The 17,867-nt window shown below is 44.7% G+C and overlaps 2 protein-coding genes across 2 annotated transcripts in view; one reads left to right on the top strand and one right to left on the bottom strand.

Moving 5' to 3' along the window:
- Positions 1-9,873, bottom strand: part of TRAPPC9 (trafficking protein particle complex subunit 9) — a 71,910-nt gene extending 62,037 nt beyond the window's left edge. Inside the window, exons 1-2 of the mRNA XM_075271944.1 lie at positions 9,825-9,873; positions 2,089-2,689 (exon numbers count right to left, since the gene is read on the bottom strand). Of these exons, the coding sequence (XP_075128045.1) occupies positions 2,089-2,672 (584 nt within the window). The 5' untranslated portion in view covers positions 2,673-2,689; positions 9,825-9,873. The remainder of the gene's footprint in view (positions 1-2,088; positions 2,690-9,824) is intronic.
- A 4,593-nt stretch (positions 9,874-14,466) lies between these two features.
- On the top strand, positions 14,467-17,661 carry CHRAC1 (chromatin accessibility complex subunit 1). Its single transcript, XM_075272064.1, has 3 exons — positions 14,467-14,677; positions 16,163-16,289; positions 17,320-17,661. The coding sequence occupies exons 1-3, from the start codon at positions 14,555-14,557 to the stop codon at positions 17,553-17,555; spliced, it is 486 nt and encodes a 161-aa protein (XP_075128165.1). The 5' UTR covers positions 14,467-14,554; the 3' UTR covers positions 17,556-17,661.
- The last annotated feature ends 206 nt before the right edge of the window (positions 17,662-17,867 follow it).

Raw genomic sequence — 17,867 nt, 5'->3', positions numbered from 1 at the left:
AATGTAATGTATGTACACAGTGACTGTACCAGCAGAATAGTGAGCGCAGCTCTGGAGTATGATACAGGATAAGTAATGTAATGTATGTACACAGTGACTGTACCAGCAGAATAGTGAGCGCAGCTCTGGAGTATGATACAGGATAAGTAATGTATGTACACAGTGACTGCACCAGCAGAATAGTGAGCGCAGCTCTGGAGTATAATACAGGATAAGTAATGTAATGTATGTACACAGTGACTGCACCAGCAGAATAGTGAGCGCAGCTCTGGAGTATAATACAGGATAAGTAATGTAATGTATGTACACAGTGACTACACCAGCAGAATAGTGAGCGCAGCTCTAAGGTATAATACAGGATAAGTAGTGTAATGTATGTACACAGTGACTGTACCAGCAGAATAGTGAGTGCAGCTCTGGAGTATAATACAGGATAAGTAATGTAATGTATGTACACAGTGACTGCACCAGCAGAATAGTGAGCGCAGCTCTGGAGTATAATACAGGATAAGTAATGTAATGTATGTACACAGTGACTGTACCAGCAGAATAGTGAGCGCAGCTCTGGAGTATAATACAGGATAAGTAATGTAGTGTATGTACACAGTGACTGTACCAGCAGAATAGTGAGCGCAGCTCTGGAGTATAATACAGGATAAGTAATGTAATGTATGTACACAGTGACTGTACCAGCAGAATAGTGAGCGCAGCTCTGGAGTATAATACAGGATAAGTAATGTAATGTATGTACACAAAGACTGTACCAGCAGAATAGTGAGCGCAGCTCTGGAGTATAATACAGGATAAGTAATGTAAGGTATGTACACAGTGACTGTACCAGCAGAATAGTGAGCGCAGCTCTGGAGTATACTACAGGATAAGTAATGTAATGTATGTACACAGTGACTGCACCAGCAGAATAGTGAGCGCAGCTCTGGAGTATAATACAGGATAAGTAATGTAATGTATGTACACAGTGACTGTACCAGCAGAATAGTGAGCGCAGCTCTGGAGTATAATACAGGATAAGTAATGTAATGTATGTACACAGTGACTGTACCAGCAGAATAGTGAGCGCAGCTCTGGAGTATAATACAGGATAAGTAATGTAATGTATGTACACAGTGACTGCACCAGCAGAATAGTGAGCGCAGCTCTGGAGTATAATACAGGATAAGTAATGTAATGTATGTACACAGTGACTGCACCAGCAGAATAGTGAGCGCAGCTCTGGAGTATAATACAGGATAAGTAATGTAATGTATGTACACAGTGACTGCACCAGCAGAATAGTGAGCGCAGCTCTGGAGTATAATACAGGATAAGTAATGTAATGTATGTACACAGTGACTGCACCAGCAGAATAGTGAGCGCAGCTCTGGAGTATAATACAGGATAAGTAATGTAATGTATGTACACAGTGACTGTACCAGCAGAATAGTGAGCGCAGCTCTGGAGTATAATACAGGATAAGTAATGTAATGTATGTACACAGTGACTGTACCAGCAGAATAGTGAGCGCAGCTCTGGAGTATAATACAGGATAAGTAATGTAATGTATGTACACAAAGACTGTACCAGCAGAATAGTGAGCGCAGCTCTGGAGTATAATACAGGATAAGTAATGTAAGGTATGTACACAGTGACTGTACCAGCAGAATAGTGAGCGCAGCTCTGGAGTATAATACAGGATAAGTAATGTAATGTATGTACACAGTGACTGCACCAGCAGAATAGTGAGCGCAGCTCTGGAGTATAATACAGGATAAGTAATGTAATGTATGTACACAGTGACTGTACCAGCAGAATAGTGAGTGCAGCTCTGGAGTACAATACAGGATAAGTAATGTATGTACACAGTGACTGTACCAGCAGAATAGTGAGCGCAGCTCTGGAGTATAATACAGGATAAGTAATGTAATGTAATGTATTTATAAATTAACAACTTTGGTTGATTTGATCCATTCTTCTGGACGAGTATATCTGAAGGGTGAAGTAGCTGAGTCTGCACATTATAGTGAATGTTGGATTGCACAGGAGGAATAGTGGGTATTAATAAAGCTGTGAGATTTCGTCCTTTGCACAGACCTGCTATCTGGATCCAGCCCCACAAAATCTTTCTTCTCAAAGGGCACATATAGTAGTGGGATCTTCTCCCCGGACTTCTCGCTGGTTCTGTCCAACCTTTTGCTCTCCAATACAAAGAACAAGGACTGGAAGAAATCCTCCACCCATTTCTCCACTGACTCACAGTCTTCATAGCTGGGAAAGAAGACGACGCCAGTATGGGAATGATCTGGCGGCATTTCCTTAAGCCCAAACACAAAGAGCCGGGAATCGTACAAGGTGGAGCTATAGACCTCCTTGTTCTGATCAAATTTCCGGAATAGTGGGGACAGCTCGGTAGGAAAGCCGCACTCTGCCACACAGATGAGTCCCACCACCTTCCGGTGAGTCTGGAAATCTCCCCAGTCGTTGTTCTCCACCGGATACTGATGGCGGTAACGGATGTACAAGGCGCGCTGGGAGTTGTTGACGTTCACTTGCGATACTGAAGAGATGCGTTTGTAGATGTTGAAGAAATTCTCACTTTTCAGGACCCCAATATATTGGACCACCACCAGGAGGGTCTGGTGGTCCTCGGCACATTGCATGTAGTCTGGGACACTCATCCTGACAGGTGATGATTCTGCAAACACAAAAGACAAAACATCATGGCGACTGAAACACATGGTTGGTATCACGGAAAGGGGTGTCCATGATCATACTGTGATGACCTGCCTTGAAAATCGTTGGTGATTTGTAGGAGGGGGGGGGGTTGTATGTTTCTTTGGTTTATTTTCTTAATGATTTAATTAAAAGTTACATTTTATACATACACCTTCAGAAGAGTAGCCATTTTTTTCAGGTGTTTTTGCAAATTGTGTTGGAGACATTCCTTGTCCTGAATGTGCCGTGCACCCCGAAGAAAAGCTATAACTGGAAGGAATCTTCTTTGGATACAGGTGAGCTCTGAATTACTTTTTCTATTTATTTATTTTTTTTTACAAAGGAATACAAGCGCTATCCACTGTGTAGTGGCCAGGTGCGGTTACTGCAACTCAGCTCCATTTACATGACTGGTAGCAGAGTTGCAGTAAAGCGGCCGCACCGCTACACAATGGTTGGAGTCATCCCCTCCCCTCTCTGCTCACTGTGCTGGCAGCAGCTGAGGAGTGAGAATCCCACCAGACTAATAGTAATGACCTGTTCTAAGGATGGAAAGGAATATCTAACCCTAAAATAGTAGGTCTGAACAGCAGCTACACAGGACACTAATGCAACAGCAGCGGGGTAACATGGGGCACCAGCAACACAGTGCAAGGATAATATACACAGTGATGTCACAGTACAGAGATAATACACACAGTGATGTCACAGTACAGGGATAATACACACAGTGATGTCACAGTACAGAGATAATATACACAGTGATGTCACAGTACAGAGATAATACACGCAGTAATGTCACAGTACAGAGATAATACACACAGTGATGTCACAGTACAGGATAATACACACAGTGATGTCACAGTACAGGATAATATACACAGTGATGTCACAGTACAGAGATAATACACGCAGTAATGTCACAGTACAGAGATAATACACACAGTGATGTCACAGTACAGGATAATACACACAGTGATGTCACAGTACAGGATAATATACACAGTGATGTCACAGTACAGAGATAATACACACAGTGATGTCACAGTACAGAGATAATATACACAGTGATGTCACAGTACAGAGATAATACACACAGTGATGTCACAGTACAGGATAATACACACAGTGATGTCACAGTACAGGATAATACACACAGTGATGTCACAGTACAGAGATAATACACACAGTGATGTCACAGTACAGAGATAATACACACAGTGATGTCACAGTACAGAGATAATACACACAGTGATGTCACAGTACAGGGATAATACACACAGTGATGTCACAGTACAGAGATAATACACACAGTGATGTCACAGTACAGAGATAATACACACAGTGATGTCACAGTACAGGATAATACACACAGTGATGTCACAGTACAGGATAATATACACAGTGATGTCACAGTACAGAGATAATACACACAGTGATGTCACAGTACAGGATAATACACACAGTGATGTCACAGTACAGGATAATATACACAGTGATGTCACAGTACAGGGATAAAAGACACACAGTGATGTCACAGTACAGGATAATACACACAGTGATGTCACAGTACAGAGATAATATACACAGTGATGTCACAGTACAGAGATAATACACGCAGTAATGTCACAGTACAGAGAATGTTTGTTTTGGTACCGTGTTAGCCAGTGGTTATAAAATATAAAAAACAAAAAAAACTTTGCAAGTCTTCAGTAGGTGATACCTTTTTTAATGGCTAACTCATAATGATGACAGAATATGACGTTTCGAAGCTTTCCTCTGAGCTTCTTCTTCAGATATAACTAAAAGACACTTTCTAGAGGCTGCATATTTATGTACAACAGGACACAGGGCTAGAATTACAGGAGGGAGGGGGGAAGAGGCTTATTACTATATACTTATAACAACAAACAATCAATTGCCAGATCCCTCAGTTCTTATCTTAATGGATGTCTTAATGATGTGTATAAAAAGACATAAACCCACGTGAGATGTTCATCCCATTGTCCAACGTCTGGAATAGGGTCATGGCCTTGTACTCATAAATCAGTCGCTGTTTCCTTGATTTAAAGTTCCCTTTTAAGATCAAGATTTTCATGTCATTGGTGATATTATGATCTTCCTGGCAAAAATGACTTGGCACGGGAAGATCAGTTCTCTGTTGTTTGATTGTATGGCGATGTGAATTAATTCTCATTCGGAGTTTCTGACCAGTCTCTCCAACATACAGATTTTCAGTGGAACATTTGGTGCAAATGATCAAATACACCACATTAGGTGTGTTACAGGTGAACGTACCTGGGATTTGATATTCCCCTAGAGTTTGGTATCTCTATCTTGTCAGTGGTCAGTATGTGCGGGCAGGTTTTGCACCTCTTCTGTCCACATGGGAATGTTCCTTTGTTAGTTGGAGGTGACAGTGAGCTGCTAATAATCATATTCCTGAGGTTTGGTGGCTGTCTGTAGCACAGGAGAGGGGGGTCAGAAAATATGGATTTTAGACGATTGTCTTTTTGCAGTAGTGGATGTAATTTGCGTGTGATTCCTCTCAGCATCTCCAGGTGGGGGTTGTATGTGACAACCAGGGGTACCCGAGTGTTCTCCTGTTTGGTATTGTATTTTAATAACTCCGATCTTGGTATCCTGGTGGCTCTGGTGATTTGGTTATCAACTGTTCTTGGATGGTAACCCTGCCTCAAGAATGTGTTTTTGAGGCCCCCAAGGTGTTCGTCCCTATCTGCAGGGTTTGAACATATGCGATGGTATCTGATGGCCTGGCTGTATACAATGGAGTTCTTTATGTGTTTAGGATGAAAACTATCCCATCTTAGGTACGTAGGGCGGTCAATTGGTTTCCGATACAGTGATGTCTCAATTTTGTTGTCCTGTATCTTGATGACTGCATCCAGGAAGTTTATTTCGGAGAAGGAGTGATTGAGCGTCAGGTTGATGGTGGGATGGAACTGGTTGCACAAAACTTGTGTTATAGAACTTCAGAGAGACTGCGGAATCACCTCATACATCACTTCTACAGCATCAAGAGTAAAATCCAAATGGAGATTAAAACAAAATGGAACAATATCGAGGAGAGCTCCAGGATAACATTACTACAATACTATGAGAAACTGCAGAAATCTCTGATCCTCAATAAGCGAAAGAAACTCCACAGACTGAGACTTGCTGCAGGATTCTACAAGAATACACACAAAGCAAAATATATATCTAACAACAACCGGGACCACTCACATGTGGATTTGGAAACACAGAACTGTGTTATCAATCTCTCCACCTATGAACCCACCAAAGCAGAATTTGGGGTACTCTCCAGGGGACTCTCATTTTGTCCTTCTAAAACCATGGATAAAATTGAACTGTGCAGCGACATGGAGGATTTTTTCAGGAGACTGCGCCTGAGGGAATATTTTCATGACACAGATGACACAGAGGAGACTCAACCTACCCCTTCAGAGATTCCAATCTTAGCAAAAAAGGAGACATCTGATTGGACACCTCCAACTGGACGAAATTTTGATTTGGATAATTACATAGACTGTTTCAGACACATGGTCAAATCCACTATACTGGATACAAATAAAGCACTGCCATCTAACATCACTGCCCAGGAAAGAAGGGCTATAAAATCTCTTAGAAATAATAACGACATCATCATTAAACCAGCGGACAAGGGTGGCGCTATAGTCATGATGAACACATCAGACTACATACAGGAGGCACACAGACAGCTGAATGACACACACTACTACTCCAAGTTGGATTCAGACCCCACAGTGGAGTACTCCAAAAAACTAAAAAAGGTTATCTCCGGCCTATCTGATGGAGCAATAAGCCTAAGCAGCCTCATACCGGCAAGCCCTAGGACAGGGACTTTTTATATGCTTCCAAAACTGCACAAACCTGGGAACCCAGGGAGACCGATCATCTCATGTGTTGGGACTCTCACTGAACAAATCTCTGGATGGGTGGAGGGCACTCTGAAACCCCTAGTGAAGGATACAGCCAGCTACCTACAGGATACTACAGACCTATTAAATAAACTATCCACTATAGGTCCCCTTCCAGATGGAACCATCCTAGCCACCATGGATGTAGAATCCCTGTACTCCAACATCCCACACCAGGACGGTATAAATGCCTGCCAGTTTTTCATGGAAAAGCGAGGTATGAACGCTGAATCGGTGGTGAAACTGACAAAATTCATCCTCACTCACAATTACTTCTCCTTTGGTGACTGCATCTATTTACAACAGACCGGCACCGCAATGGGGAGCAAAATGGCGCCACAGTACGCTAATCTCTTCATGGCCAAGCTTGAGAGTGACTTCCTATCCACCTGCACCATTAGGCCTCGGGCCTACTATCGCTTCATTGATGATATCCTAATCATTTGGACCGGGTCTGAGGAACAGCTGAAAACCTTCCATGAACAGTTCAACCAGTTCCATCCCACCATCAACCTGACGCTCAATCACTCCTTCTCCGAAATAAACTTCCTGGATGCAGTCATCAAGATACAGGACAACAAAATTGAGACATCACTGTATCGGAAACCAATTGACCGCCCTACGTACCTAAGATGGGATAGTTTTCATCCTAAACACATAAAGAACTCCATTGTATACAGCCAGGCCATCAGATACCATCGCATATGTTCAAACCCTGCAGATAGGGACGAACACCTTGGGGGCCTCAAAAACACATTCTTGAGGCAGGGTTACCATCCAAGAACAGTTGATAACCAAATCACCAGAGCCACCAGGATACCAAGATCGGAGTTATTAAAATACAATACCAAACAGGAGAACACTCGGGTACCCCTGGTTGTCACATACAACCCCCACCTGGAGATGCTGAGAGGAATCACACGCAAATTACATCCACTACTGCAAAAAGACAATCGTCTAAAATCCATATTTTCTGACCCCCCTCTCCTATGCTACAGACAGCCACCAAACCTCAGGAATATGATTATTAGCAGCTCACTGTCACCTCCAACTAACAAAGGAACATTTCCATGTGGACAGAAGAGGTGCAAAACCTGCCCGCACATACTGACCACTGACAAGATAGAGATACCAAACTCTAACAGGGAATATCAAATCCCAGGTACGTTCACCTGTAACACACCTAATGTGGTGTATTTGATCATTTGCACCAAATGTTCCACTGAAAATCTGTATGTTGGAGAGACTGGTCAGAAACTCCGAATGAGAATTAATTCACATCGCCATACAATCAAACAACAGAGAACTGATCTTCCCGTGCCAAGTCATTTTTGCCAGGAAGATCATAATATCACCAATGACATGAAAATCTTGATCTTAAAAGGGAACTTTAAATCAAGGAAACAGCGACTGATTTATGAGTACAAGGCCATGACCCTATTCCAGACGTTGGACAATGGGATGAACATCTCACGTGGGTTTATGTCTTTTTATACACATCATTAAGACATCCATTAAGATAAGAACTGAGGGATCTGGCAATTGATTGTTTGTTGTTATAAGTATATAGTAATAAGCCTCTTCCCCCCTCCCTCCTGTAATTCTAGCCCTGTGTCCTGTTGTACATAAATATGCAGCCTCTAGAAAGTGTCTTTTAGTTATATCTGAAGAAGAAGCTCAGAGGAAAGCTTCGAAACGTCATATTCTGTCATCATTATGAGTTAGCCATTAAAAAAGGTATCACCTACTGAAGACTTGCAAAGTTTTTTTTGTTTTTTATACAGTACAGAGATAATACACACAGTGATGTCACAGTACAGGATAATATACACAGTGATGTCACAGTACAGAGATAATACACGCAGTAATGTCACAGTACAGAGATAATACACACAGTGATGTCACAGTACAGGATAATACACACAGTGATGTCACAGTACAGGGATAATACACACAGTGATGTCACAGTACAGAGATAATACACACAGTGATGTCACAGTACAGGGATAATACACACAGTGATGTCACAGTACAGAGATAATACACACAGTGATGTCACAGTACAGGGATAATACACACAGTGATGTCACAGTACAGGGATAATACACACAGTGATGTCACAGTACAGAGATAATACACACAGTGATGTCACAGTACAGGGATAATACACACAGTGATGTCACAGTACAGAGATAATACACACAGTGATGTCACAGTACAGAGATAATACACACAGTGATGTCACAGTACAGGGATAATACACACAGTGATGTCACAGTACAGAGATAATACACATAGTGATGTCACAGTACAGGATAATACACACAGTGATGTCACAGTACAGGGATAATACACACAGTGATGTCACAGTACAGAGATAATACACATAGTGATGTCACAGTACAGAGATAATACACACAGTGATGTCACAGTACAGAGATAATACACACAGTGATGTCACAGTACAGGGATAATACACACAGTGATGTCACAGTACAGGATAATACACACAGTGATGTCACAGTACAGGATAATACACACAGTGATGTCACAGTACAGGATAATACACATAGTGATGTCACAGTACAGAGATAATACACACAGTGATGTCACAGTACAGGATAATACACACAGTGATGTCACAGTACAGGGATAATACACACAGTGATGTCACAGTACAGAGATAATACACACAGTGATGTCACAGTACAGGATAATACACACAGTGATGTCACAGTACAGGATAATACACACAGTGATGTCACAGTACAGGGATAATACACACAGTGATGTCACAGTACAGGATAATACACACAGTGATGTCACACATGGGCCCCTATATACAATACACCATATACGAGCCCCATTAGCGGTGACTATATGGTTTTATAATGATAGCTGGAGTCAGGTTTAGGGGCCACATAATATAAATATCAGGGGCCCCTCACTCGCTCACACAACACTCAGCAGCCTCTCCATACGTGTCAGTCTATAGGTGCTGCATAGACCTGACAATGACAGCTGCACTGAGCCCCATTATAGATGGACACTGGTGAGAGACAGGGGAGCCCCTGAGGACACCCCAATACCAACATGCAGGGAGACCATATGAACAGCAGGGGGCAGCGCAGGCTGCAGCCTCCAATCACCCACCTGTCTTTCAGCTCCTCTCTCCCAACACTGGTCACCACTTCCGGCTTCCTGAGGAGGAGGAGCCAGTCGGACACGCCTCCAAATCAACATGGGGGAGTGTAAAACTAAACGCAACTCTGGCTCGGAACAAAGAAGATGACAACGCACACTGACCACGCCCACCTGCTTAATAATCATCTCTTTATTATCCGGAAACTAATCATTTATATATTTATGAATGAGAGCAAAGTATACGCCACAGTTCCCCCTTTGGTTCCTGTGAAGTTGGTATGATCCGCAGCACTGCGATTGGAGTAGAGCAGCGCGCTTCCAAGCAATTGTTTTGACTGGTAACCAATCATAATTTGTCACAATCCGCGTCATCAGTTGCTAGGACTAGTGAGGGCAGAGGAGAACAGTCACTGCGGAAAGTGAACGCTAGATGGCGCTGTAGATCAGTAACGCAAGGGAGGAAACCTTGTGAATCAGCACAATGTGAACATGGTCTAAAGCAATATAAAGGGACACTTGCAATAATCTAGGGCTTGGCTTAAATATAATAATTCAGCAGACCTGTGGGCAGAGGGTTCAGACTGGACTATAGGGGGTGCAGAGGTAGCAATCACTGCCAGGCTCTGGACACTGGGGGGCCCATAAGCCCACGTCATAGTCTCAGTGTATCAGCCAGGCTGCCTGCACTGTCTGCTTCTCGCCTTCTGTATTTCTCCTCCCTCCTGCTGAACAGAACACAGAGCTGATAATATGCCGATGCTTGTACAGAATGGACTCAGTGCTATCTGTGTCTTTACATAGGGAAATAACAGACTTGGCTTTATCAGCAAACTACAGTTAGCTGAAGGGTTGTCCTGCACTGTGAGTAAGTGACATCACTTGTCCTATAGGTCCATGGTTATAGCAACGCTGTGTAAACAGTGGGAGGAATAAGGTCACAAAGCAGGCAAACAAAGCAGAATTTCTAAAGCAATATATTTAGGAAAAGTCTTCAATTTACATAAGCTACCAGTATAGATAGAATCCTTGAGATGGGACAGCCCCTTTAATTTCTTGCACCTTATTAGATAGTTCTGGGGAATTTGGGGGTTCTAGTACACTGTTTACCAATAAGTATTTGGACACCTGTGATAGAATGGAAAACACCATTTATTCCTATTCCATAGTATAGAAGCAGATGTTCCTTACAGATGGGATTGAGCGACACAATACTCAAATGCCTGGTGACACTCCTGGTGTATGTCAGCCATCGGTTGGGTGCGGTTTAATTTAATGGCGTGACGTACATCACGACCGCAGAGTTCTTCATTTGCATGGGTGTCCAAATACTTATTGGTAGACAGTGTATTAGGTACCGTAGTTCTGGGGTATTCGGTATTTCTAGTATTAGGTACTTCTGGGGTATTCGGTAGTTCTGGGGTATTTGGTGGGGTCTTCTGTTTAGATTCCTCCTCTATTAGGGTGCATGCACACTACGTAATGCCGGGCGTGTATGAGAGCCGTACACGCCGGCGTTACAGCAGGGCTGCCGAACACTTCCCATTCACTTCAATGGGAGCGCTCGTAAACGCCGCTGTTACGAGCGCTCCCATTGAAGTGAATGGGAAGTGTTCGGCAGTCTGCCGTAATGCCGGCGTGTACGGATCTCATACACGCCCGGCGTTACGTAGTCTGCATGCACCCTTAGTGTGAGTGTAGAGCAGTTACAAAGAGTGTCTCCGGCTCTGGAGGACCCGGCCTGTCCTACATTACACAGACCACCATCCATGTGTGTAATACTCTCTTTGCCCAGCGGTGGCACTGCAGTAAAACTGAATACTTCCCTCCAGGTTTCTCCATAGATTCCAGATGATCGAGGGGTATCTTGGCAGAGATTAACCTTCTTATCATTCATCTTATTAATAAAGGATTCTTATAAGAAGCAGAGGTTGCCCAAAGCAGTGAGGTCCTGTAAGGAGTAGCTGCTGTTACTTGTATTGCATCTTCTAGTTTTGGTTCTATGTGTAACATTCCTGTAATATATTTTATTAAAACATTTTGCTCATTTAATTTTGTGAAAGATTCTAAAATATCTGCATAACAATGGACTCCACTAAGATAACTCCGGGTGCTGTCACTCATCTACTATTTGCCGACATCGCCTCCTCTTCTTTCGGTGGTTCATGGCACACAGGGGATTGTTCATTGGGCTACCCCTCCTACTCCTCTAGGGTCGCCAAGACCCCCGCCACCTCCTGGGCATCTCCCTCCAGACTCTGGTTAGGGATAATAGATAGATCTCAGGGGGTCACCATGTGGCTGCCCAAATAATAGTGGGACCAGGGAGTCAGACACCAAACGTGGGCGTCATGCCAAGCCCTGGTCTTATCGGCCAACAGCTGGATGAAGATATCAGACATGGTCAATCTGTTTTCGGCAAAGTAAACTCTCCTGACGTCCAGCCACAACCAGCCATTCTGGCCAACAAAGATCTGGATCCCCTCTTGCTGTTTCTTATGCTGTGGACTACTGGACTGTTGTTAACCCTGTGTCTGCTGTATTGGCAGTGTTTCGTACTCTTCTCTGTTGCACAAAATTTATCCACTGGGGGCTGCTTGAAAACTCTCCAGTGATGGCCTGTCTTCTTCACTGCCTCCGCCTTCTTCATGCGCGATCCTCTTCTCTGGGTCCAAAAGCGCAGACTGCGCATGTCCGTCGGCCATATTGCTATGGGCCGAATGGGAGAGGCCACAGGAAAATGGCAGACTGCACATGTCCGTTGGCCATTTTCCTGTGGCCTCTCCCATTCGGCCTACAGGATTATGGCCGACGGATATGCACAATAGGCGTTTTTGGACCCAGAGAAGAGGATCGCGCAAGAAGAAGACGGAGGCGGTGAAGAAGACAGGCCATCGCTGGAGAGTTTTCAAGCAGCACTGGGGATGCAAGAAAACTCATTTATATAAAGAAGAAAGAAGAAGATATTTTTAAAGGGATTCTACCATTAAAACCTCTTCTTTTTTTTTTTTTTGTGGATAAGACGTCGGAATAGCCTTTAGAAAGACTATTTGTCTCTTACCTTTAGATGTGATCTCCGCCACGCCGTTCCTTAGAAATACCGTGAGACACCAGCAGAGCCGAGTGCGAATGCTGGCCGGCGGCCATTTTTGGGAGGCCGCTCCTGCATTGAACTGCAAGTGCGGCCTCGCAAAAATGGCCGCCGGCCGGCTTGTGCAGTCGGCTCTACTAGTGTCTCACTGGCAGAGCCAACTGCGCAGGCGTTGGAGGTGACGCAGGAGGAAGACGACAGAGAAGGGGAGGATCCAGCCGAAGATAGAGGCGTCGCAGGATCGTGTTCTTGAGCAGCAGTGGGGACGCCCCCATCGCATTTTCAGTGCTGGGGACCGCCCCCAACGCTGCCACAGAACTAATTTGCATATGGTAAAAAACTGTATTTCTAATGAACGGCGTGGCGGAGATCACATCTACAGGTAAGAGACGAATAGACTTTCTAAAGGCTATTCCAATGTCTTATCCACAAAAAAAGAGGTTTTAATGGTAGAATCCCTTTATGGAGCGGCGGTGCGGATCACAATAATAAAGGTAAGAGAAGAAGAGACTTTCTTAAGGCTATTCCAACGTGTAAAAAGGGTTTCTAATGATAGAAGGAGGACGGCGATCACCGATAAGATGGTTTGACCGTCACATCAAAGGAGTAAGGACATGGGGGCAAGGAGGCCGATTTTGACAGCCGCAAAATCCGCCTCCATACAATGGTGGTCTTTGGAGACCACTGGCGTTCTTTTTTTCCACTAGCAGCATGTCGCCACTAGCGGAAAAAAAGAAGCGAGATGCCCTTTCTTCAGGCGGATTCCGCGGCGCTTCCGCCTAGCGGCAGCAACCTCCGTCTTCGGCCCATTCATTTGAGCCGACTCCGGAGGGGGAAGCCGCGACCACGACAGTCATGGCAGGGGGGTTTTGACCAGAGAGTGACGCGGCTCCCACGTTGCTCTCGGTGCCAGAATCCGCCCCCCGTGTGAACGAGCCCTAAATGTCTGATTGTGCGCAGAATATGGCGACTCCGAGAATTTTTTTTTCCCATAGATTTGTATTCTTTTTTAATGGATTAAAGTGTAACAAAACCTTTATCTACTCGGTATTCCAGGAATTGTACCGAATAATATACGGTATAATGTATGGTAATATAATGGGATGGTACAAAGTGTCCTGCAAACGTAAAGCCTCATAGGACTTTGTGAAGCGAAAAATAAAAATGTTATGGGGTTTGGACAGCGGGAGGGGGAAAAAATTGGAAAAAAAATGGCAACAGTGGGAAGGGGTTAATAATGGAGCAGTTGCCCATAGCAACCAGATGTCATTTCCCACAAGCACTTTGAAAAATGAAAGCTATAGGCTGATTGGTTGCCACAAACCACGCCTCCTTTCTGCCTTCGCGCTAAGTCTGTATTGTTCACCGCCCCACTGTACACAGAACTACAACTCCCATGATGCCTCGCTATAACGGCCGCTCTTGTGGCACTGTCTGACGCTACGACCGCGCGTCGTTGTCCCCGGTATCCCCCTGTAGGCGGGGCCCGGTACCAGTGCAGGACTCCACAGGGGCCCCTGGTCGGCCAGAGACAGAGCCCAAGCGTAATTCTAGCCGCGAAGGACCACGGGAGAAGTAGTCCGTACCGGCACACGTTGTCCTGTGTTGTTTTGAATACTGTAAACTTTATTGTTTCGGCGCACAAGGAATCATGGCGACGCCTGAGAGCCGGCTCGTGTCTTTGCCTCTGTCCCGGATCAGACTGATCATGAAGAGCTCGCCCGATGTGTCCAGTATCAACCTGGACGCGCTGATCATCACTGCTAAAGCTACGGTACTGAGCGTGACGTCACAGGACGGGGGCAATACGTGACGTCACGAGACGTGATGGGGGGGGGATCAGTGATGCTTACTGATGGGGTAAATGAAGGCTGGCGCTGTAGAGAGCCATGTTATCACTTTTAGATGTCTTCTCCGCGCCGCCATTCAGTATATAATCCGGTTTTTGTCTGTATGCAAATTGATTCTCTCGCAGCACTGGGGGCGGTCCTCAGCACTCAGACAGCACTGGGGGCGGGCCCAATCCTGCGAGAGAACTCTCCAGCGCCGCCTCCATCTTCTTCAGGAACGGCGTCTTCACGCATCTTCTTCCAGCGCAGGCGGTCAAACTTCTAGGCCTCGGGCAGACCCGACTGCGAATGCCCACGGCCACAAGAAAAATGGCCGCTTACACAGTAAGTAAGCGGCCATCTTCTTGTGGCCTGTGGGCATACGTAGCCAGCTCTGCCCAAAGCCTAGAAGTTTGACCGCCAGCTCCGGTAGAGGACGTTCCTGAAGAAGATGGAGGCGGCGCTGGAGAGTTCTCTCGCAGCATTAGGGACGCCCCCAGTGCTGTCAGAGTGCTGAGGACCGCCCCCAGTGCTGCGAAAGCACTCAATTGCATAACGGCAAAAAACAGGATTTCTACGGATCGGCGACGCAGAGAAGAGATCTAAAGGTAGGAGAAGAAAAAGAAAAGTGTTTTAATGGTAGAATCCCTTTAACATCCATCGAATCTTATAGAGCACTTAAAGGGATTGTCCTGTTAAGGACATTCATTCTCTTTCCATAGGACAGGGGAGAAGTGTCCAATCATTGGGGATCAGGAGGATGAGTGAGGCCTCCTTGTTAATAGCGCAGCAGTGCACTTGTGTTACCGGCGGAGGTAGAAAAACAGGCGATGTGCGTTTTTTGCAAAAACTGCTAGTATTTTTTTTAAAGTGAAGTTTCCAGGTCCATCCTGTGTGCTGGAGTAAAAAAATGTTTAAAAAAAACACATAAAAAAAGCGTCAAAAAACACAGGGAGCAAAAACTGTTTCCTAATCCCTGAAGCAGATTTTTCAGCCTGTCAAAAGCTTAGTGTGAACACAGCCTAAACTCTCTGTAGATTTCCAGCCTCTCGGTGTAAAGTAGAATCTTCCCGTTCACCGTACTGTAAGTATAGGGGTAGTCCGAGATTTTCAAAACCACAAGTCAACTTAGACCCCAGCGGAGGTGGTCCCCAGAGTCATTAAAGGGTTTGTCCAGAAATCAGGCCAGGAGCGAGTGTAACAAAAAAAAACTACACATTTGCCTACCCCCCGCACGCTGTTGCCTACTGCCATAGGCTATTCGGTCATACGCGGGGCCTCAAATCCCTGCACCCCAAACAGTGGCCTCTGCAGAGGGACTGGAGTTATACTGTATGTGATAATCCAGAATATCAGATAATCTAGCGCCATCACATTACCGTAGATTACAGTTTATTGTTTGACTTGTCTGCCTTCCTTTCCTCCGGCAGGAGCTGTTTGTGAAATATTTGGCGTCTTACTCTTACAAACACGGCACCGGCAAAGGGACCAACACACTAACCTACGACGACTTGTCGAGCACCGCAGAGGAGTCCGAGACTTTCCAGTTCCTTTCCGGTAAGTGTCTTCACTAGTGGTTGGATAATGGGCTCCGGCTACCAATAGGGATAAAATGCTGCCAAGGGCTACTCTTGGGCCATAAATGGCTATTGAATTTAGGCAGGGGAGCTGCAATAACGTCTGTAAACGCATTTTAATACATTGGAAAAAATCTCATGCGTATTAACACATGAGATTTTTCACAAATTTCAACACTTAAGTCCCACCCCACCCAGTGCAACCACGTTTAGACCTTCGACATACTATAACCCCCAATTTCTTCTGATTTGCAGGTCTCTGCTGTTTTACACAGCGGGGACCCAGCGGTAAGGCCTGTAATCTGATCGTGGGCATTTAGTACATCTGAGACCCCCTAATCTTCCTCTGTGCCCCCCTTATTCGTGGTTACAGTAAATGTAAACTATCAAGCAAATAGCTGAAACAAGCCCATGTGAACATAATATAGTCCAGGAAAAAATTAACTGCAAATACACGGCATGCTGCAGCTAAAAAGATTCCTGACACAGAAAAAGAGAAATCTATGATCACAGTCAGGAAAGCTGCGTACTGTCTATAACTAACATCCCATCAGTAATAACACAAGCAGCTAGTCAGAAGTAAATACAAGTACATATAAGACTTTTACGTTGTAAGATGTGCAGAATGTTCCGTTCAGTGCACAGAGAAAGCTGTTTGCGTACATGTGTGGAGGTTACGAGGGAAATAGCAGCCCCTCCCCTCTCCATCCACTGTGTGAAGATAGAACAGACCCTCCCCCTCCACTTCCTGTAAAGCCGTCTTGCTTTTTTAATGGTGTCTAAGGACAGACTTTCCCTAGTGAACAGCAAATTAGGGAGACGCCCAGTGTCAGGAAGGTTAGAGAAGTTTTATACAGATTTTGAGGCAGAAAACGGTTAAATAGAGTAAATTCCATTTTTGTCCAGAATCCCAAAATTATTGACCATTTCAAACTAACTTCATGTATTTTTCTAAGACACAAGAATACTAGGAAGGTACCGGTGTTTATGGCATCTGCTGTTTCTTTCAGACATTTTGCCGAAAAAAATCCTAGCCAGTGACTACTTAAAGATGTTGGAGAAGGAAGAAGAAGGCGTCCATGATGATGACGACGATGAAGAAGAGGAGGAGGAAGAAGAAGAGGATGAGGAAGATGAAGAAGAGGAGGGGGAGGAAGAGGAGGATGAGGATGAAGATGAGAGCGACGATTCCGATGAAGAAGACAAGGATTATGAACAAGATGATGAGGAGGATGAAGATGACTGATGTCTTGTGTTGTGGACGATTTAAAGACTTTTCTTGCTTTTCGGCTGTAGATTTATTTTTTTACTCTTTTTATAATTGATCAGAATTCCCAATAAAGTGACCAGACCTGACCTGCTCCCTGCGTGGCCCTTCCAGGTCTCTGAGCGTGTGCAGCTTGAGGGCTACATTCTGATATAATGTGGTCAAGGAGCTGATGGGTTGTCCAAGGCCTGTCTAGTGGCTCCTTCATTGGGGTGGGAGGAAATCCTTACTAATATTATAAATGTGAAAGTTTTTGTGTTTGGATGTTTGTTCCACTTTCACGCCGCAGCG

The sequence above is a fragment of the Leptodactylus fuscus genome, chromosome 4, assembly GCF_031893055.1.
Source record: "Leptodactylus fuscus isolate aLepFus1 chromosome 4, aLepFus1.hap2, whole genome shotgun sequence".
Lineage (NCBI taxonomy): Eukaryota > Metazoa > Chordata > Amphibia > Anura > Leptodactylidae > Leptodactylus > Leptodactylus fuscus.
This window is presented reverse-complemented; position numbering and strand designations above follow the sequence as displayed.

Bases quoted from the DNA above. Each gene is read 5' to 3' on its own strand.
- CHRAC1 (XM_075272064.1), top strand. From the start codon at position 14,555: ATGGCGACGCCTGAGAGCCGGCTCGTGTCTTTGCCTCTGTCCCGGATC. The intron at 14,678-16,162 runs GTACTGAGCGTG...TTCCTCCGGCAG, and splicing joins TCATCACTGCTAAAGCTACG to GAGCTGTTTGTGAAATATTT. The intron at 16,290-17,319 runs GTAAGTGTCTTC...TGTTTCTTTCAG, and splicing joins GACTTTCCAGTTCCTTTCCG to ACATTTTGCCGAAAAAAATC.